The sequence below is a fragment of the Myodes glareolus genome, chromosome 26, assembly GCF_982192425.1.
Source record: "Myodes glareolus chromosome 26, mMyoGla1.1, whole genome shotgun sequence".
NCBI lineage: Eukaryota > Metazoa > Chordata > Mammalia > Rodentia > Cricetidae > Myodes > Myodes glareolus.
Window position 1 is genome coordinate 3,185,827 of NC_142051.1, and position 23,852 is coordinate 3,209,678.

Consider the following 23,852-nt stretch of genomic DNA (forward strand, 5'->3'; position numbering starts at 1 on the left):
AACTGGATCAAAATTCCATAATCCCAAAATAACCTCTCAGTGGTGATGCTGAAACAGACAGTTCTGAAGTTTCTTTCGAGTCCCATATAAAAACCTGCATAATAAATACTCTCAGAAGGAAGGGAGTTTCTCAGCCAGTCTGAATAGAGTTGAAAAGATAGTTTGGAAGCCTCTTCAGCATATTCTACTGTTCTAGGTTCTAAGACAGAGACAACACACACACTTAGTCTGCTCTTTTTCATCTAATGGGACAGATATAAGTAGACAAATCTCATTCTTCCAATTTTTTCCAAAAATTTATTAGTTTCATCTAAAGGTGCAAATATATATAGTCATCTCTTTTAAAACTGTCATTTATATATTTATTTATTACAAATTTTTAATACTAAAAGGCACCCTGGCATGGTGTGTACAACTATAATTCCAGTACTTGAGAGGTGCAGGCAGAAGGTCAGAGTCAGCTAAGACTTTGAGGCTAGACAAAGGTACTCCAGCTCCCATCTTAACAGAACAGAACAGAACACTTCCCAAGACCATCCAAACAATCACGTCAGACAGTGTCAAGCAAAGTGCCTGCTAGTTGAGATCATGGGGAAGCTGTCTGTCCTGGGACTTTATCTTTCTGTTTTGGTAAGGGTGGTGGAGGGAACCACAGAGCAGCTCAGAATAAAAGACTGCCTAGCTGTTAGTGTAGCTGAAGCACAGAAACCAAGTGGGGAAAAGTTTAACCAGAGATAATGGAAATGCAGACTAAAGTGAAGCTGGAAAATGGTCCTGAGAAATCAACACACCAGGCATTGTACAAACTGCTAAGGTTACAAGGGCTAGCTGAAGCAGATCAAAATCCCAAATTGTTTCAAAATTTACATTACAATCCAGTAAGGGGAATACTTTTAAGGCTGCGTATGTGAAGTGCTTGGAAAATTATGACCTGAGATAAACACTACAAAGCAAAGCAAAATCTCATCAAGGAAACTGCAGATGGAGAGATGGTTAAGTAGTTAAGAATCCTAAGGAGCAGAGTTTGGGTCCCAGCGGCTCACAACTGTTATCTCTACTTCCATGGGATCTGATTCCTTATTCTGGCCTCTACAGGACACCCATCCCCAGATGGTAACACACAATGCCCTGATAAAATGCCCAGCAAACAGGAAAAGGGGCTCCATATCAAGAAAAAGCGAGGTATGATGGAAAGACAAAATTATTCTGGGAAGAAAAAACAGCTGGTGCCAGGAAAGCAGGGGTTGGGATTAATGAGACCTGCAGACTATACCAGGACTTCGGGCTTAGATTAGGAGCACCAGGAAGCTACCAAATACACATGGGGCAGAGTTAGGCTGAGAAATGACTAGACTTCCCTTCCAGAGAACCATTACAACACTTCATTCAGAAAGTCACTTGTTGGTTAGCTGGACTGAAGGCACGTTAGGAGAACCACCAAAGCGTAAGAAGGACAGTGCAGACCGAGTGAGTGACTAACATGGACAAGGGTAACACAGTCAGTCCTTATTACTCAAGGCCTACACCTGTCAACTGACTTGTTAAAGAATGAGTAAGTCCAACTCAAATCTTCCCCTTTGAAACCACTTGCCGACAGCTGCAAGGTGATAACAAATTCGAGTCCTCCAACAGACACTCTTTATTGCAGTGGGGCTCTGCCTCCCAGTTCCAACTTCATAAATCCTCTGCGGGGTTATTTAGCACTCTGGTCCACATTTAAACTTTCTGCTGATGGTTTTGCTGCCTAACGTGGCCCCATGCATAATCTGAACTGTCTAGCACTCCCATATACAAAGGGCTGTGGTGTGCCTTCCGGAAAAAAACCACAAGTTAATAAGCTTCACTCATGTTTAATCGACCATATTAAATAAAGTGCTTTTAAATGCAACTAGAATAAAACAAATTAACATATCAACTAATTAATGCAGGAGTCAGGAAATCACAGGGGTCAAACTTCATAATCTTCTTAAAAGCAACCAATGATTCGGGGTTCAATATCTGCTAATTCAGATGAGGGAATTTTCCAGAAAATATTGTTACAAACAATAAGGGCCAACTCCTTGTACTTGAATTTAAGGGGTTAGAATGATTACATACAGGAACAGAGAGTAAGGAAAAAGACAGGGATTACAGACAGAAGTGAAAAGAGACCTAAGACTGGAAGGAGAGAGCGGCTGATTATACAGGCACCCAATGTCAGTGAGAAAGAACAAGGCGCACAGGGTCGGGGGGAGCACCTAAGTGAGAAGCTGAGTCTCAATGTTATGGAGCAGCCACTGTTAACATCAGAGACTCCATGTTTGAACTCTTTGAAGTTCATTCTCTATGGAGGGATACCTTGCCTCAGCCCTGAGGTGCATCCAGGTGCTGTTCTACTTGGCAATTTCCAGCAAACATTAATTTAATAAGCTAAACTGAGGACAAAGGAGATTTAATATGGAAGGGGGAGATAAAATACTCACTGCTAAATTCAGTCTACTATGCAATTCTAAGGTGGACCCAATCTGCAGGCAAGATTCCTTACTCACAGTCAGCAAGTATTAGGGGGTGGGGTCGTGGTGGAGGCATCAATATGAAGAATTCAGACGAAGCGCTTCAGATAGTGACTTACAAGACAGCCAGAATTCAGACCCTACACACCTGACTTAGTCTTGCTGAGACCTTCCTGGGGACAAAATTTATTTATTTCTGGTAAATTCAGCATAGAGGAGTAGAAATGATGCTAGAAAGTGGCATGTTGTGTGGTACAATGAGTAACTTTCCCCACCTCCCCTCATACATAAACACAACTTGACGTTTAATTACAGCAGAAATGTAGATGACTTGGTCAGAATGCATCATTCAGCAATTATCGTTCAAATATTTTATGCAGAAACCACCTTTTCCTGATGCATCTTCTAGAGCCATGAATAAGCCTGGAATTATCTATCTACACAGACAAGTTCCTTCCATAACATTCCTTTCTCTCCCTTTTCAGTACTGAACTCTCACTGCTGCTGATCTGGCATTCAGGGATATCAAGCAAGCTGTAACCACCATCTGCCTTAGAGTACATACAAAGTATCCAAGTCACCTTTTAGTCACCACAAACGTCTTTTTAAAGCTGCTCAAGAAAAGGCAATGAAGATGGGGACGTTCAGGCTTCTATGTCAATGTGCAAACTCACACTTTCAGCTCAACGTCTCAACAAACTCTCCAACACCCTTCCCACTATGATTTCTTTAAAGGCTTACATTTTTACTACCCTTAAAGTTTCCAAAGGAAAGCATCTGCAAATATTCAAAGCAAAAATAAACTTTGTAACAAACTATCAACATCAAAAATTATTTCAAGATTGTATCAAGCAGCATGGAATTGTTTTACAATGGTTTCTTGAGATCTCTCAAAATTCTTGCATGCCTTTTTCCTTCCATGCAATTCAGGTACTACAAGTTCTCGTGGAATCCAGCAGTCCAATGAACTGAATAAGAGTAGAAAAGTTAAGACCAGATCCCCGAAGAGACAGCTCCAAGGTTAAAGAGTACTTGTTGTTCTTAGAACTTGGGTGCACTTCCCAGTACTTAACATAGTGGCTCACAAACATCCAGAACTCCAGTTCCTGGGATCCAAGAGTCCCATGCACATACATGGTGCATATACATACACATGGGCAAAACATTCCTGCACACAAAGTAAAATAACATAGTTATTTTAAAAAATCAGTTCCTTATTCTTAAGGACTCTGAGGAACCAATGACTGTCCAGTTATAGGACAAAATCATCTTCTCCCTTTCCTCCAATGTTTCGTGTCATGTGTTTTCATACTTAGCAAGACCTCAGTAAGATCACGACAGACATGACATCTCTTTGCTTTAATCCTCTGTCACTTCTTACCAGGCACCTACGTACTGCAGAGATTACGCACCTCTACAGTAAGGTTTTGACCATTCAAAAAGCAGATTTACCAGGGATAAATAGTGGAGCCCACTTCTCAAAGCTCTCCTAAAGGAATTAAGCTATCCTCCAGAACAAAACATTCCATGAACCTAGTTTTTTGAAGCAACTGAAATATAAAACCTGAATCAGAACATCCATAACTCAAAATCCCAAGAACTCATACAGAACCAGGCACTCGTGGATAAAGAGAAATTCCAGCTTTCCAGCCGACTTCCAGCAAATCCTTATTCAATCAATCCGTTTCCGAAACAGAGGTTGTTATTATCCACTTTACCAGAGACAAGGATAAATAAAATCAAGTGGATAAAGCTTCTAAGTTATTACAACCACTAAATATCTACTATTAATATTCATAAAGAAGGACTCAGCGTTCAACTACCCTAAAGCTTTCTTTGTTATCTACAGAATCTGCTGACTGCTACCTATCTGCTCGTTTGTACTTGAACACACCTCTAAAGGTCTATGAACTCAAGTAACTAGTTTATATTGATATAAAGGTCTTCTGGGGGGAGGGGTGTCTGAGCACACTTAAGTAGGTTTTTTGGGGGGGCACAAGAAGTGATGAGAACTGCTCTAAGGCACACTGGCAATGAGTGATGTCTTTCCATTTTTCTTCTAAAGGGTTACTTGAATTAGCAATCATTTTAATAATAATCTTTCCCCAAATCAAAGTAGGTGACAACACTATCCATCCTAGACACTGGGACACACAAATGTCCCCTCTTATTAGCTTCCAAGTTTGTATTTCACCTCTTATGCTTGCTTTATCCGCAACACCAGTACCAACCTTCAAAACACTGAAATTAAAGACACAGGAAGAGATTTTTAAATAAATAAATAAATAAATAAATAAAATGAGCCTACATTTTAAATCCACAACTAGATCTTTTAAAATATTCTAAAGTTTATATTCATGCTGTTTCGTTTTCTGCCTTAATATTTTGCACCGCTGTCTGAAAAGAGCTCTCCTTGAAAGTTTGTAACCACACACTGAAGGTTTTTGGAAGTGAAAACTGAATCTCAAGTTAGATGGATTTCCCAAGATCTCACAATTTATAGTTAAGAACCTCACGGGACTAGAACCCAGACCTGGTAAACATAGCTCTTTCTTCCTTCTAGAAACAGTCTTCCTTCCTTATGAGCATGTCTAAGCTTTTGACATTGTGGTTCGACATTGTCACTAATTTAATCCTAGAGAGTCGCACAACAGTTTTATATATATATATATATAAAACCTCAAGAACCTCAAACTATCTTACCTCACAATTCTGTTGGGCCAAAACCTACAGCTATCCTGGAGCTCAAGGGAGCCAGAGAGCTTTATACAGGCGGGCATTACATAATGCTGCTTAGCCTGCCTTCAAATCTTCTTGTCAATTAAGTATTTAAAAATATTTTGTCACAAATCTTGGTACTTACCAAAACAAGTAAACTTGTAATGAGAACCAAGCATGACCTTAAAAAATTATGTGTTTACATAATGAAAATATAAGAAACTCTTCAAAAAAGACTTGAGCTCAAATGTGTTAACCTTCAAAAATGCTCGTTATTACTGTATAGAGAGCTTCAGCCCCGAAGATATGTTAAGAAAATGGTTAAAATTTAGTTTAAAAAAAGAAAAAAGTTCTTAAAGAGTTAAGAGCTGGGTGGTGGTGGCACAAGTCTTTAATCCTATCACCAGGAGGCAGAGGCAGGCGGATTTCTTTGAGTTCTAGGTTGGCGTCTATAGAGCAAGTTCCAGGACAGCCAGGGCTGTTACACAGAGAAACCTAGTCTCAAACCCATCTACCCCCCAAAAAAAGAGTCAAAAACAAAAACAAAAACAAATAACCGGTAATTTTGTTAAATTAAAGGAAGCTGTTTTACTAAAGAAAACATCCATCAAATTCTAGAACTGTGGCCAATAGTTTTGTTAATGTTTTGATTCACTCCGATCTAAACGCAGAAAATCAGTGAAGCTTTTTTCTTGCATAGCAGTCTGTTTTCAAAACAAAAATCCAAGTATGTACACATTCTTTATAGGAAATTACTTCAATCAATAGATGCATGCTCTGTAGTCTTTCAAAACATATTCATCCCTGAGCCTGAAAATTAACAACATTATATGATCCTAGCAAAAATACTGCCTTTAAGCAAAGAGAATCAGAGTGAAACTCAGTACTTCTATAGGAAGTGCCTACAGGACGTAAGGAGGGAACTACACACACACCTCAGAATTGAGTTTGCATGTGTGTTTTATTCATTTATTTAAATCTCAAGACTTCAACTGTGAGCAAGCAAAGATCCAGAAGTAATCAAAGTCATTCTGATCCTAAACAGTCCAAGAACAAGACCTTCAATCTTCAATTTGGGTCCTAGAAATAAACAAACCTAAAAATCCAAAATGCTTTTCCCCACATCACAACACTGAAATCTTCGGGAAAATCTTTATTTTTTTTTTAAATGAAAATTTAAGACTTAGATCTCAAAGTAGAAAAGAAAAAAAAAATTAAGGTTTTAGTGGTTTTGGGTCACAGAAACGACTCGGTAGTCACTGACCACTTTAATGACTTTATCTAGGAACAAAGGCATTACTTTCCCCAGGGTTCTCCTTTCACTGATTGGAAAATTGTCCGATAGGATTTGGACAAATCTTCAGGTGTTAAAACAGCTCACACAGTAAAGCCCAAGCTCCTAGGCTCCTTTCAACCAAAGCCTTGTTCTTTTTAAATATCCATAAAACTATACCTCCCAATGCATTGCAGACAAAAGTTACATATCAATGTAATAGTTTTTTTTTTCTTTTTGACAGAGAGCTTGCTCGTTTATTTGCGAAGGAATCACAAATCAGGAAGGCTGGAACAATCAGTGTAGCGTTGAAAAAACCAGACTAAGCTAATCCGTAAAACTATAACACCTTCAAGTGCACCGGAAAGAAGAACCCATAGTCCAGGTCTCAAAGAACACAACTCCATGATTAAGCTTCACGGCTCACCAGCCCCTCTTTCCAAGAAGACTCGTTTGCCTGGCAAGAGTCTCGGCAATTCAGCCCTCTGGCCATGATTTTGTATGAGACTGAAACCAGGAGATCCTGAATGGGGTTTCACCTGACATGGGAAAGTGACAGCGATGCTGGCGGGAAAAATCCTGCAGGCCAAGTTCCCTCCCCCCCGACTCCCCTCCCACTTCTTCCCACCTTCTCGAACAAGAATATCCGAAGAGAAAAAAAGTATATAATCCAATCAGCGGAAGCCTTGAAAAAAGTTGATCGCTGCACCCATTCCCATCCGCGGGAAAAGCAGGCGGCTGCTGCGTGGCTGGTGAGCAGCAGCTTGTCCCCGGCGGCAGGACGGCCTGGTGTCTCCGGAGGGCCGGGGACTAGGCCTGGTTGCTCGCCTCCCGCCCGGGAAAGACTCCTTCCCCACCGGAGAGGGTGCCTTCGGTCCACGGCGTTACCTGGGACGCCAGCACCGTGTCCCTAGGGATGGACAAAGGATGCGATAGGGACGCCGGGACGCCGAAGGGACCCGGGGGCCACAGCGGACAACGGCCTGGAGGAAAGATGGGGGAGGGGGTGGCTAGAGACCCGCCGGACCGAGGGGTGGGGCCGGGCCTGCTGCGAGGCCCGGGCGGCGGCGGCGGCTATCCCCCCACCTCTTCGAGGCGGCGTGAGGATCGGATTTCAGTCTCACCTAAAGTCCTTGTCGCTGGATGTCATTTTTTCCAGCAGGTTGGAAATGTGGTACGAAGCGCTCGCCATGTTGCCGGCCTCGATGCCGCCTGCTGGCTCGGTGGCTGCTGGGGCCCGCGGCCGGGGCTCCTCCTCTCGTTGGCGGCGGCGCCTGCTTCCAGGGTCGCAGCGCGACGCGGACCAGGGAAGGCGCTTCGACACGACGTGCGGGACCCGAGCAGACGGGGCTGACGGTACCTGTCCCGGGGGGCGGGGGCAGGACGAGAGACTGGCGGGGACGGCCTAACGACGGAGCTGCTCGCGGAGCGACGAGCTCATAGGCGGCGGGACAGGCGGCTGGGCCTCGCCGGGAAGCCAGACACTCGCGATCGGGCCGTCTCGCTCCCTAGGGCCAGAGGCCAAAGCCCGCCTCCTTCGCGGGGAGGGCGGGGGCGGCCGACGCGGGGCGCTGCGGGAGGCGGGGTCGGAGGTCACCGAGGCGGTCCCGAGCGCTTTGCGCAGGCGCCGCTCAGAGAGACGCTCCCGTTGGTGGCGTCCGATGTCAGTCTCCGCGCGGACCGCCTTTCAGGGGGGAACGACAACGCCTCTAGGGCCTGGTCTCGCGAGACCTTAGAGCGACGGTTAAAGGACGGGCCGGAGCGTAGCAGGCCGGAATGCTCCTCCAGTAGCTTGCGTGCTCTTCCCCGGAGGACATTGAGAGGAGAAGAAATGACTTATGTGTTTTAAGGCGTGGGAGGCTCGTGAGTGGCGATGCCTACAGCTGACCTGGAGGCCAACGGGAGCACTGTAAAATGAGCTTTCCTTCCGATCGGTACGCGTGGCCGACCCTGCGCCCTGACAACCATGCTGTGTGATTGCCACGTGAAAACCACAATTCCCACAATTCAGCCGGTGACACGCGAAGGACGGAATTGGCTGCTTGGCCTGAAGGTTGCTCATTGGTTCCCAGGGTCGGAGAGAATGCTGGGATTTGCAGGCAGGCGACACGGTTATGCTAAATAAAAACCTTTGCACCGGCTCTCTCTTACGTTTCTGTCTTGAGTATTTATTTCTCTGAAACCTCCACCGCCCATCATGTTCTGCTGTCATTCGGACCAGCGCATTGCATCAGTTGGTGTTTGGGCAGGGTTTTAGTCCAGCCTCTTAGCTAAAAAGGCATCAGGGCCCGGGCACTTGTGGCTGAACATGCTCCCTTCAGTCAGTTTAGAGCCAGCTTCCTGACTCCAGTTAGGTTCTAATAAGAATACCTTCCTAAGGCTAACTGTGGAGGCAGTGCACACCTCTAATCCCTGGACTCTAGAGGCAGGTCAAGGGAGGCGCTTGGGTCTTGAGTACAAAACCAGCCTGGTCTACAAAGCGAGTCTCGGACCGGCCAGGACTGCATATAAAATGAATGAATGAATGAATGAAGGGTTGCATATAAAATAAATGAATGAATGAATGAATAAATAAATAAATGGCTAACACAATCATCAGAGGTCAGAGGTGAAACAGCCAACCGCTTCACTAACTAGCCGACATGTCAAAGAGCCCAGTGAAGAACTGAAAGGCTTGGATTTCTGTCTGGACTCAACAATAAATCTTTAAACAGCTCACTGCATCCAAATACTTCAAATCCGAGCCATGCTACCTGATTTTATTTTCTTTCTGATACATTCATCAAATACCAGTATCGAATGAACTGTTACAAAATAATACTTAAGATATTAACTACTATTAGTTTAAATGTGGTTTGGGTTCACTGCGCAGGTCTCCATTTCCTTGTGCTGAGTTTGTCGATTCCCATGCTTTCTTTCCCGTTAATAGGGTTGGTATGGTTTTTTTTCTTTGCATTACTGCCGTCCGTCTCCTTCCATTTTGGCTAACTACCGCTATTAGGGCTCTTTTCTTCAAACTTTACCATTTCAGCTCCAGTTTTCTTCATCTATGAGTATCTCGTGTAAACACAAACAGATCACTTTTCTCATGTAAATCTGAAAACTGGAAACATCAGTTATTTGGTAATAGTCCTCCTTTCGTGTGTATCCAGGAAGACACTGAATAATGGTTTGTCTTCAGGTGTGCAACTCTTCAGTCAGTTCCCAACAGCCTTCATCATTTACAGCCAGACACCATGGATATAGACGCTGTTTCCTGCCATTTACTATGTATCTTAGGCAATTCATTCTGACCTCTCCAAGCCTCAGTTTCTTTGTGAGAAAAATTATGACCTTTAGAGTATGAATACCATAGAGTTAAAATTTAAATTAGAGTCAGACGTGGCAGCACCGGTCCATGATCTCAGTCATTTGGGAGACCTCGGTAGGAGAACCACAGGTTCCAGGCCTGTCTGGACTATGGAGAGCGTGCAAGGTAGTGACTAGTGCTCTTGGAAGTGGAACAGCAGTGGGCTGGTAGGGAATATGAAGTATCGCTGGGGATGCTCTTGAAGACTGGAGTGCTCTCTCTCTCTTCCCAACTCTGTCTATCTCCATGAGCCAAAATAATAGTCCTTTACTTTGAAGTTGTTTATCACAGGCATTTTGTCACCAGGATGGAAACTAACACAACTGTTGCAAATACAGAATCTCTTTGGAACAGTAAAGACATGTGTCAAAAATCCCTTCTATGAGTTGTCACTCGTGCTGGGGTGGGCCTTGATGATGCAGTTGTCCATGAGTCCTTTCTTCTCCTGAAGTAATCTCTCACCTATGGGATCCCTGTCTGGGGTAAGTAGGTGTGTGTGTGTGTGTGTGTGTGTGTGTGTGTGTTCCTCCCAGGACAAGGTTAGTGAGAGACTCTGTCTAAAGAATTAGGAATCAATGGGCTAGAGAGATGACTCAACCATTAATTAAGAGCACTGGCTGCTTATTCCAAAAGTCCTGAGTTCAATAGCTAGTACCACATGGTCTGCAATTGTCTATAATTGTAGTCCCATGAATTTGGATGCCCTCTTCTATTGTGCAGGTGTACATGCAGAAAAAATAGCTATATACATAAATAAATAAATCTTTTTGTAAAAAAATTAATACAGAAACAAATGAGGAAGGAATCCAGATGCTGACCTCTGGCCTCCATGTTTAGGCACACATGTGCGACACAAATGCATCCACACAAACACATATACGTTAGGCAAAATTTAGAAAAGGGTCTCAGCATGACAATAAAATCAAGACAGCTTTCTAGTACGTATTTGAAGTGAAGAACTTAATATTGACCTTAACATGTTTACATATGACAGGACTGGGAGGGCTTTAAAAGATGAACGACTGGGGACAGCAATGAAAATATCACATAATTCATTAATTGAAGAGGTAATGTATCAGCATAGCCTGTTACATTATTACAAACACATATGTAAAATATTTTCAATGATGTTTAATGACATCCTGGGGGCACCATAGATTTCCAGACTTTTGGAGGTATTAAAAATCCAAAAATCTAGTCAGGCAGTGATGGCACACGCCTTTAATCTAAGCACTTGGAAGGCTGAGGCAGATGGCTGTTTGTGAGTTCAAGGCCAGCTTGATCTGCAGAGTGAGTTCCAGTACTGGATCCATAACTACTTGAAAACACTCTCTCGATAAACCACAAACAACACCAAAAACAAAAACCCAATCTAATGGCAGGGGTTTAAATATCCTGAGAAGAAAATTGCTGGTAAAGAGATGTCCCAACTAAGAGACCACCAGTCCTCTGAGCAGGGACAATACAGTCACCACTTTGGTGGAGAACAAGAAGCCCCAGCTGCTGGTGATTGCCCACGACATAGACCCCCATTAGGCTGGTGGTCTTCCTTCCTGCTCTGTGGTGGGGGTCCTCTACTGCACCATCAAGGGGAAGGCCATGCTGGGGCGGCTGGTCCACAGGAAATTCTGCACCACTGCTGCCTTCCCACAGGTTAGCTTGGAAGACAAGGATGCTCTGGCTCAGCTGCTGGAAGCTATTAGAACCAGTTACAGTGACAGATATGATGAGATCTGCCGCCACTGGGAGGCAATGTCCTGGGTCCTAAATCTGTGGCTTGAATTACCAAGCTGGAAAAGGCAAAGGCCAAAGAACTAGTTACTAAACCGGGTTAAATGTGCCTGCTAAGTTTTCTATACATAAATATGATTACAAACTTGAAAAAATAAGTGTCCTGCTCAAAACCCTGTTGGAATTTATTATCACTATGGTAAATTTAAAAGGTAGAAGCTCTCATATTCCATCCTCCACCCTGTCTGTGTATCGAGTGTGTGTGTGCATGCATGCATGTGTTTGTGTGTGTGTGTGTGTGTGCTACCATCGCCTTGGACATACCCCTGAGCTACATCCCCAGCCCATGGATGGGATCTTTAAGTGATGATTATATCACATGGCCTCTGTCCTCACGAATGGGTTAGTGCCATTATTCTGGGAGGGAGGTCCTGATTAGAGAGATGAGTTTGTACAGCTCTCTCCTCCATCTCACATATTCTCACTGGTCTCTTCACCATGTTATGATACAAAGCCCTCGCCTCATGCTGAAGCCACAGTTTAGGAATTCCCACCTTCCTGAACCACAAGTCAAATAGACTTCTATGGCTTAAAATTTCCCCAGTCTGTAGTATTGTGTTAGAGCAGCAGAAAACCAACCAAGGTACTGATTTAATTCAATAGTCATACAGACATTTCCTTCTGCTTCTGGATCCTGTGGGGATGAGGGTAGACTGCAAAAGAAGAGAAGGCAAAGGACATAAAGACTCTTTGTTTGCATGTTCTAAGTCTATCCTTGCTGTTAATGCTGTTTTGGGCAAATACCCAAATGCTACTCTTGCAAGGCCCAAGGTTCTGAGTTGTTTAGATTGCCGCAGAGATCACCCACTACATGTTTTCCCAGTTGGAATAGGTCTGAGAACATCAATAGGCCTCCAGGTGGCAACAGCACTCTTAGATGGAGAACTTCGGAGCACTGAAGCCCAACTAATTTCAGAGGGTGTGTTCCACATCTGCACTAAAAAATCTGTGATATAATGGAAGGAGCGCAGAGCACCGCAGAGTCGGTCCCTCTCCACCCCCAGGTCTGTGTATTTCTCCGCTGCTTTCCTTAAATACACTGATGTGGTCGATCAAAGAGTAAGGTCGATCAAAGAGCAGTGCTTACAGATACGAATGCTTTCTTTGTTATTTGGTTTTTCTGATCATCGTTCACAGTCACAGTGTTCATTTCTTCACCACCCTAGTGACTTCGGTGCCAACCCGAAATCTCTCCTGAATCTTCCTTTCTTGAGGAGTTTTTTATTTTGTCCACTGTCTGTTATTGTCATTATTACTGTATTATTATTGTCATTATTATTATTATTATTATTATTATTATTATTATTATATTATTTGATGGGGGAAGACCCAACACTTTCAATAGGTCCCCCATGTCTTCTAGCATGGAAGCTGTAAGAACTGGAGAGCATTGGTGAGAGGCAGATTGTGTGACTAGACCGGTTTTAAAAATAGGAAGATAAGACACGTGTAATGTAATATCTCCAACCCTGGGACTTTGTTTGTTTGTTTATTGATTTATTGATTTTTTTTTGGTTTTCTTGTGACAGGGTTTCTCTGGGTAAACAGCCCAGGCTATCCTAGAATTCTCTTTGTAGATCAGGCGGCCTCAAACCCATAGAGATCTGCCTGCCTCTGCCTCTAAAATGCTGGAATTAAAGGTGTGCAATGCCACACCAGGCTAGCCCTGAAACTTTTTAAATTGTCTCATTTTAAACATGTGTGGAGGAAGTATGGAATATGAACATATAATGATATTTGATATCAGCAATAATTTTAAGGAAAGTGTTAGAACTGAATTTATTTAACTACCTGGTATCCAACTTCCAAATAATCTCATTTGCTTATCTTCCCCAGCAGCCGTTTGATTGTTCACCCATACCCCAGCTAGAGACAAGGGAGGTAAAATAAAGGTACATCTAATTAAAGACCACAAGTTTTTCACAAAAGCGTCCCTAATATGGCAGGAGAAATGAAGAGTCCATCTTGAGGGACTGCTTCATTTCCCAAATGGAACCATAGTGAACAAGTTTTATAAAATGTGAATACAACTGATTCTTTTGGCCCTGGGTTCATTCTCCAACCTTGAGAAACCAAACTAAAACCACATTTGTGTCCTGGAATACATGCTGACATTTGTGTCCTGGAATACGTGGTGTTGGTGGTGGCAGAGCAGTGATCAAAACTGAAATGCCTAGACTGACAAGATGGCTCAGTGGGCAGAGGCGTTGGGCTGAGCTCCATCCCTGTGACCCAGGTGGTGGAGGGTAAGAGCACACTCCTCTGACCTTTATATGCGTGTGTGACATGCATGGGTGCCCCCACCCATACACATTCGTTTTAAAACTTAGAAAACTATTTTCTTACCGATGGAGTGTTTCAGAACATTTAATATACAAACATGTATCCCAAGGAAGGTTAAACAGCACCTAGATGCCAGATGATGGGCATTTTGTGATTTGGGCACATAATTTAAAACCATAGCCTTTTATCATCTTGAGGAATGAACACGCCATGAAATTCAGTTTGAGAAACATTGTTTCCTTGATATTTTTCTCTAAATCGATTGCTAAATTATGATGGAGAGGAGATCCTTGGGAGAAAACTAATTCAAAATATATTTTAAAATTAATCTTCTGCCAAGTAAGTTTGGCTGTGATTAATTCCTACATTTGTTGTGAGTTGAGTTAAAGAAAAGAGAGCTCTATTTATTAAACTAGTCATTCATTTCCAAGACGTGAGGACGTCTGTTTGATTATCAAGGCAGATATGTTAATAGAGAAGGAAAAGGGCAGTTCTGATTTGTATTTGGGAGCAGACAGCTTCACACTCAAATAGACACAAATGCTTCCTGTTATGGATCATTTATCAATACCGACTTCAACGCAGATGCCAAAGGAAGAAAATGCATGTAAGACTAATCTCAAGATTTATTTCAAGCTGATGAGAAACAACCCAACAGCTAGTTTTTCCTGTGATCTATTCTCTACTAAACAACTGCTAGAAGTACGTGGTTAATTTTTAGTGGTCCTCTAAATCAAATGTAATTGCTGTTCTGTGAAGGAATTATTCTCTTAGAGTTAGAAATACATGTGCAGCGTATTAGTGGAACGCACAGAGACTAGTTACCTCACTGAGGTGCTCCATTGGAATGCCTAACTTTTGTGTCTGACTTTTATATCGGTACTGGCAATAAAAGAAACACTGCATTTCTGATGTGGATTGCTAAGAGAGTTGTTCCAGGACTTTTAGGGCCAATGCAATAACGATTGTAATCAATATCAAACTTACCATTGTTTGGGGCATAAGGAAGCAAAAGAAAGTGCTAGATCCCTCGAACGAACACTAGGGTTTTCTTTAAATACAGATATCATGTCGATGATGCCTTGTGCTACTGTTAAAATAACATTCCTCTCGCTGCAAAATATAAATTCTGACTTTTGAGAAAAATTGTCCAGGGTTACTAGAGAAGTCATGAACCCACAGATCAGTAATTTTTAAAACTTAACGCAAGTGAGGCTGGGAAATAGTAGTTAATCAAAGTAAATGTAAAGAAATACTAAAGAAATTGAGTGTCCCCCCCCTCTCTCCCTGCTTTCTGACTGCAGACATAATGTAACCAGCTGCCTCAGCCCCTGTTTCTACAGCTTCTCTCACCATGATGAGCTGTATTTTTAACTGTGAGCCAAAGTAAAGCATTATTTCTAAAAGAAGAAAAGAAGAAGGAGGAGAAGGAGGAGAAAGAAGAAGAAAGAAGGAAAGAGCGAAAGGAAAAAGAGAAATTGTTTTAGGCATTATGAAATAATATCAGTACATAATTACTACTTATAGGTTAAGTAAAAGCCATTGCATTCTCGGAAAACTGCTGATGGTAAAACTGTGCTTTTACTGTGTGTTTTAGTTAGGGCTTCTGCTGCTGTGACCAAAACCCACTGTAGTTAAACTCTGTCAGTCTGACACACACACAGCACTGCCAAGTCGTACTCTTTCCTTTCTTGTTCATCCCCAAAGAGCTCACATCAGTATCTGTATCACAATATAAAGCATTCTGACTTTTAAAAATCCTACAGTCTTTAAAATTTCAAACACTTGAAAATCTAAAGTCTCCTTAAAATACACAAAAATATCTTGGGCTGGAGAGATGGTTAAGTGGTTACAAACATTGGTTGCTCTTCCAGAGGACCAGGGTTCAGTTCCCAGCATCACATGGTAGTACATACTGTCTGTAACTCCAGTTCCAGAGGATCTGACACTCTTACACAAGCTTCTATGCAGGCAAAACACCAATGAGCATGTACATGTGTGCACACATATGTGCACACACACACACGCGCATGTGCACACACACATATGCACACATGCGCTCTCTCTCTCTCTCTCTCTCTCTCTCTCTCACACACACACACACACACACACACACATACCACAAACACAGTTCTTTGAAAAAAATCTTCAAAATTTCTCTGAAAATTTCATCAAGAAGGGAGTCAGGGCAGGAAACGAAGCAGGAGCAGATACAGGGGCCAAGAAAGAGTGCTGCTTATTGGCTTGTTCTGCATGGCTTTCTCAGTTTGCCTCCTTAGATACCCACTGGATACTACCCGGGGGTGGCACTCCTGCAATGGGCTTAGTCCTCCCACATCTATCACTGATTAGGAACCTGTCTCACAGGCCTATCCAGTGAGGGAATTTTGAGGCTCCCCTCTTCTCAAATGACTTGATTGTGTCAAGTTGACATAAATCTCATCAGTAACTATCTGGATAGGTCACTTTAGAAAACAAACACTTTCCTTTCCTATATGGGCTATGAAAAACATTAGACGTAGCATTTTTTTCCAAAAAAATTATTAGTTTGCTATAATCTGTTTTCAATATTAAGCACTATCGAGGGTCAGTGCAGAAGAAAATATTTATTGATTGAACAATTACTTTCATCAATTTAGTAAGAAAAAATACCTGCAAAGTTTATTTGAAAAAATCTAGAATTCATAACATGCAAACAGCATATACAACTAAACAATAATATGCAAATCCTGGTTGTTAAGATGTGAGGTATATCTGGTTGGATGTGTCAACAAAGAAGCTATAGCAGGCAAGTAAATTTCTATAGAATGCTAATATATATTTCTTAGAACAGCTAAATTTAAAAGTTAAATATACAAACTGTTGATAAAAACAAATAGGATGATTGGAACTCATATAGAGTAGAAAAGTTTAGTAATTTCTTTAAAAGTTAAAGATGCATCTACCATTTCATTTATGGATACTTAACCTAAAAGAAATAAAAGCATATGTTCATACCAAGAAATGGAAGTGGGCTGTCGTGGTCAAAAAAAGAGTTCCATATTAGCCTGAAATGGAGTATAACAAAGATTTATTTATTGGGGGTGAACTCACAGAAAGAGTAGTCTTCCGCAGTCCTCTGTGTGCATTGAGCACTGAAATCCAACAGCCAAAAAGGGCCTATGCACACTTTATGTCTGCATTTATAGTTCGTGAGACCACACCCAAAGTGGGCCAGTATCTGAAAGGTTATTTGCTAAAGGAGTTCCCATAGCATCTCACTCTTTTGTCTAAATAAGATAGTTGTAAGCCCAATACAAAATTATATACAATAAGAACGAATATCAAGTATAAAAATTAGAATTACAATCAACATGAACAACATCAAGTAAGAAACATATGCTAAATGTTTCAATAGTTATCCTATTCTAAGAAGTCTAAGTCTCATATTAGAAATGGCTTGAAAAAGTCATTAGAACAAAGTAACTATGACTATCTAGTCTTCTACCCCATCAAAGACCTGAGAAGGGAAATAATATTACTTGAGTAAACAGGAAGTGCAATCAAGCAACTTCCAAAAGGTGAAAGAAATGACAGACAACTGACTACCTGGGCAATCACCCAAAGTCTTATTTGCAATGTTGGGGCAACCAACTTTGACTAAGGCCTGGAGTAACTGGCAGACCATTTTCAGAAGCTGGAAGATTTGAAAAACTGTCTTATTCTGTCTTGGCAAGATTTGTCAGTCTTTTTGCTTGTATCTTGCTTGTCCATTCTGGACAAGGTGTATTTTATCAGTGGCTGAGGAGGGACAGATTTTTGCCTAAAGGCCAGTTTTGCTAAGAAGAAAACAAGCTCCAAGTGGAATGTCTTCAGTGCCCAACGTTTTCTCAGGAATAGAATGGTGCTGCCAGGAGCAATCATGTCTCACATCAACAGAACCCTAAGTTATGTAAATGCCATATTATACAGTTCTTTGAAGTGGTTGAAGAATACCTATCTATGCAGAATACAATCTCTGTGCATCTAAGTACCTGATTAGTCTATCTACAAGTATATGACAAACATGGATGACTATTGACCTATAATTCTTAATATCTATATAGCTTAAAGACTAAAGTTTTATATTAAACTATTAAATAATCTTTAAACAAATATGCAGCAAATGAGGACAATGACCTTAAGTTGTAAACAATATGTAAATATCTTGTCCAAAAGTAGAAATGTATAGTGTAATATGATAAATATATCCTAAAATTGCCTCAATATGCAAAATATCTTAAGAAGAGGTAAAAATATTCTTGCATACAATATGACAAAATAACTTTGCATAAGTGCACAAATATTGTAAACAGAAATAGGAGCATATTCAATATAACAAGTATAATTTGAATTTGTATCAATATATAAGAATATATATTAATGTAAATTGCCTATAAATAATAGCTCACAAGTATTCTCACTACTCCCCACTATTACTATTAGTGTGCGTAAGCTCACACTAATCTACCTATTATTCCATCCAATCCTTTTATTTTTCTCAAAAGATATCCCTGAGTCTACTTAATTTCCACCTACATTCCTATAACGCTTATAACCAAGCCCTATTAGTTGTCCCTACCCCTGAGGACAAACGTTGTGGAGAGGGGATGTATCTTCTAGAATTACTTCCAGTTGTTATGGGCAAGTATTATTTCTATGGGATCCTGTAAAAGCTAAAATGATGGTTAAATTTCAAGATTACTGGTAGGGTTTTGCTGAAGTTCTTATTCAAAGTTTTGGTCATAACATTGTAAAAAGGAGCATCATTTCAGCTAGCCAAGTTGGAATCATCGTGAACAATTTGTCACCCAAAACCAAACTTAAAGTGGTGCTATCAACATAATGGCATCATATAAACTAGGTGGAGTCATTGTTGTGGGACCCCATCTTCTTCCTGGAAATTCCCTAGATTACTGTAGGAAAATTTATTGTTCATTATGTAAAACTTAAACATTATTCATATAGACATATATTCAACAAAAGGTACCATAGAGACAAAAATAGGTATGGGGAGAAGCAAAATTTTTTGAAATCAGAGTTTTGATTTAAAAAAAAATAGTCCCTAAATTTTTTCTTCCTTCTGTCCCATACCAGATGACTTCTGATATGACACGGAAACACTGAATTTTTCTTTTAACAATGTGCTTAGATTTAGTGAAGGATAGCCACTGTCCAACACCAAAGCTGGCTTTGATTTTGAAGTGAGTCACAAGTACCATTATACTGAGAAGTAGGGCGATATGTATGTTTAGTAAGTGAAATTTATCCTACAGAAATATGGGTACCATAAATCAGATATCTCTTTGCTTGGTGATTCTTTTTAGATAGATATCTTTTCTTCTTTGGGCATCTTGATGTCCAAGGACTCTCGATTTTTTGAAGATGGGTACTTTCCTGCTAAGACCAGAACCTTGTCCCAACCCTTGTGAGGTTCCTTACAACCTGTATGGTTGTCACCTCTGTGGATGAGCTGTCGTTTTTCTGTCTCAAGAGTTTTTTCTTTATCAGACAAAATCTTTTTTAATTCTGATGGTATCTATAGCTTTCTTTTCCTGTGGAAACAAGAATGAAACCCCTTCCCAAACATAAAACATCTCCTGATTTCCATGCTGAGGTCAACACATCCTTGAAATACACTGGTTGATTTAACTGAGAAGTTTTTTTTCTATTATTCAATGCCTCTCTGCTGCTGTTGTTCCTTTCTCATTAGCATTAAGAAAATTCAAGGTAAATAGAGCATTATGCAGTCTATTTCTGGGGATATGTTTCATCCCTTTCTGCTTGTTTATCATATCCTTTATAGTTCAAAATTTGATCTTTCTGTAACTACTTGATCTATAGAATTGTGTGGTATACTTATAATATACTTTATATTATAATAAGCAAAAAACTGTTTCGTTTTCTTAGAGACATATGCTGGACCATTGTCTGTTTTTATTTGTGCAGTTATACCCATGATGGCCATAACTTCTAGTAAATGTGTGATTACCAAATCAACCTTTTCTGAACTCAAAGCAGTTACCATTGGAAACCCGAGTAGGTGTCAATGGTGTGGTGTACATATTTTAATTTTTCAAATTCTACAAAGTGGAATACATCCATCTGCCTGATTTCATTGCTTTAAGTAACTCTTTGGGTTACTCCCTGTAGGTGTTTGGTTTTAAAGAACAAGCTGGATATCTCCTTATAATCTCATTAGCTTGTTGCCATGTAATAGACAACTTTTTTAAACCTTTTTTATTGACATGATTTTTTATGAAATTCTGAGGCCTTCCATTCAATATTGATTTCCAATCAATAATAAATCAATTTCTGCATTACCTTGTGCTAGAGGACCTGGCAGACCTGTATGGGTTTGGATGTGTTTTATGTATATGGGGCAAAACCTATTCCTGATTTTATCTAGAATCTGAATAAATAATTAAGTAAATTCTGTATCATCTGGTATAAATTCAGCAGTTTCAATATGCAGAACAATTCTTTCTGCATATTGTGGATCAGTAATTATACTGACATTTTCTTTAAAATCCCTTAGTATCATGAGACTATCATATAATTCTGACTTTTGGACAGAATTATAAGGGCTTTGTTCCACTTTACTTAAATCTTTTGATTTGTAACCTGCCTCCTCTCATTTATTTGCATCAGTATAGAATGTAGGGGCTCCAGTTATTGGTGTGTCCCTTACAATGTGGGAAAGGATCCAATTAGCTCTCTTTATATGGTTAATTCTATTGCTTTGGAGATAGCTGTGTTTAATCTCTTCCAAAAAATTAGCACAATCTCTTTGCCAAGGTTCATTGTCTTCCCATTTTTTTTAAATTTCAACGTTAGTAAAATATGCTATAATCTCTATTATATTATATTACCAGTCTATTCCTGGTAGTTCACAAACTCTCAATTTTCCTTTTATAATCAATTCAGAGAACTTTTCCACATAAGGTTTAATTTTTTACTCAGTTTATGCAGTAAAAAGATTGGTTCTAAGAGAATATCTTTCCTCTGCATTAAAATTCTTGTAGTGGAATATTTGGAGAGTGATATGAACAGAATGCAGTTAATATTTGGATTCACATGACTCATATGTGCCTTCTGTACTTTCTCCTCAAAGTCAATTCTTTCTGTTAATTACCTGGGACTATTAAATATCTTTGTCACCATCTAAGGTTTTGTTTAAATGAATTATTAGATCATGTTTTATCCCAGAAGTGGGCCAGAGATTAGAAATGTCTCCTATGTCTGATCTTTCATAATTTATGCCTTTTGGATCCTAATCTTCTGTAAACCTAGATAATTGTTAGACTCTCCTCTTTGTATTTTTTCAGGAGCAATTTGTAATCCTCAATTATGCAAAACTTTCTTTACTTCTTCAAACATTCTTACTAAAATATCCGCATTTGAATCAGATAGCAAAGTGTCGTCCATATAATGGTAAACTATAGATTTAGGAAACTGCTTATATGTTATTTCTAATGACTGACTTACAAAACATTAGCACAGAGTGGGACTAATTAACATCCTTGTGAGATGACCCTTCTTTTCTATCACTTACTAAGCTGAGAATTATTATAAGTAGGCACTATGAAGGCAAATTTTTCTCTGTCTTTTTCTTGTAAAGGTGTAGTGAAGAAACAATCTTTTAAATTAATAATTATAAGAGGCCATCCTTTAGGCAATAGGGAAGTCAGAGGAATTCCATACTGTAGAGGGCCCATTGGCTGAATCACCACAGTATTTTGCATTCATAATAATCTATCAATAATAGTCTCAAATTATAAATAACCCAAATGTCCACCAATAGAGTAATGCATAAATAAATAATATCATGTCTATGCAGTGGATACTTTGCTGTAATAAAGAGGGATTAACCATGGGTAGAATGCACCACAGTAGATGAATCTCAAAATAATCTTTAGTGAAGGAAGTCAGGTGAAAGGGAAAAATCATCTAGGAATCTACTCATTGAATGTAGATAATTGCAGAAACTGCACCCTAATCTATAGGGACACAAAGTACCTCAGTGGTTGTCTAGCAGTGAGGGTGGAGAAAGGGACTAATTATTAAATAACTCCAGAATAGCTAGCTGGAAATGATAGAAGTATTTACACTTTAATTTGGTAGTGATTGCACATGTGTATACAGATGTCAAAACTCATCAGCACATATACTGTAAAAAGTGCATTGCTTATTGGATGTTAATTGTGTTTCAATAACGCAGTCAAAATAATAAAAGTAAAAAAGTCTGAATAACTATGGTTTTCAGTAATATGTTAAGTGCCAAGGTGACTTTGATTTTCTTTTATGGACTTCTCCCAGAGGAGAGTATGTGATGTACAACATAGGAGTAAGTCATTACTAGGTCTGGGATGTAGCAAAGAAGGAGAATCCTTGCTTGGCTTAGCGTGCAGAGGCCATGAGTTTGATCTCCAAGGCAGAGAAAAAGCCTTTATAGTAAATGAGTCATTGCTAACTAGTTAAATTTACTTAACAGGCATATTTTTAGCATCAAGAACTTAGACATAAAGTTAATTGTCTTGTCTATATTCTAGCTATAGTCTCAGCTTTTCTAACGTGTTTCTGCCTGGTTCTCACAGCCACCTTAAGCGTGGCATAGCATGTTATTGTGCAGAGTGATACAAAGGGCCTCCTCTAAATCATGTTAGATCTGCATTCAAATCCTGATAAGAACACTTATGTGAATTCATGGGCAACATCTCTAAATGAGAATAATATTAGCTGTATTTACCTTGTAGAATTATTTGAAGTTTAATGGAGACAATTAGCACTTGGCAAAAAGTAAGTACTTTATTTTGATATTAAAAACTCAATTTTCTCCAAAAATACCTCTTTAATAGCATATTTTTCCCTCATAGATCTACAAAATTCCAATATCTTAATATAGGAAATAGTGGGGAAATACTTAAGATTTATATTTCTTTGATTATCTACATTATTTTATGATTTATTTTTTTCTTAATTATTTGCATCTGTGTGTGTGTCTTGTGTTCTGGTTTGTGCACCTGAGTCCAGGTTCCTGCAGAGGCCAGAAGAAGGCATCAGAACCTCTGGAACTGAATTAAGGCTAGTGGTTATGAGCTGTAGTGGTTGTGAGCTGCCGGATGTAGATACTTGGAACCAATCCCAAGTCTTCTAGATGAGCTAGACACATTATTTACTGCTGAGTCCTATCTCTACTCAGGATTACACTATTTTGACACAATTTTTTTTAGTTAAAAATTGTTGCCAAGTAAATTCTTGGTTCTGTTGTTCTCCCCACAGTTACACTATTTTTGTGAGAGATAATAAACCTCAACAAGCTGTGTGAGTTAGCCAAGTTACTTAAGATATATATATATGTATATATGCTATATACACATATATATCTTATATATATCTATATATATGTGTATATATCATATATATATATATATATATATATATATATATATATATACGTGTGTGTGTGTGTGTGTGTGTGTGTGTGTGTGCCTGAAACATTCCCTTTGCTCTGGCTGCTATAGCAGACACACAGGGTTAGCGTTTTCATTGTTTAATTCTCTATCGGTTGGCCATGAGTTGAGATTATTTTGAATGTTTCACTGGCACATCTCATAAAGCGACTGTTTCATTGATCTTCCTGTCTGCAGACTCTTCCAAAGTTTAAAGTGAAGCTAAACATTTCCATGCATGGGCTCTGCACTGCTTACCACTTTTTACAGCCTTTCTCCATGTCCAGACACAATCAGCATACTACAAGTGTTCCGTGATCTTGCAAGTTCATGGTTCATTTGTATGTTAGCTACTGTTTACCACTATACCTGGGGGAAAAAACTAAAAGGAGCTCACAGCTTCCAGGAGTTCAGTCATGGTCCAGCAGCCCCATGGCAATGTACCTGTGGTAAGCAGAAGCACTGGGCAGAGGAGG

At 40.0% G+C, this 23,852-nt stretch overlaps 1 protein-coding gene across 1 annotated transcript in view; it reads right to left on the reverse strand.

The window, feature by feature from the left end:
* Cand1 (cullin associated and neddylation dissociated 1) overlaps positions 1-8,016 on the reverse strand; it is a 41,027-nt gene extending 33,011 nt beyond the window's left edge. Inside the window, exon 1 of the mRNA XM_048418897.3 lies at positions 7,608-8,016. Within this exon, the coding sequence (XP_048274854.1) occupies positions 7,608-7,675 (68 nt within the window). The 5' untranslated portion in view covers positions 7,676-8,016. The remainder of the gene's footprint in view (positions 1-7,607) is intronic.
* Between the last annotated feature and the right edge of the window lie 15,836 nt (positions 8,017-23,852).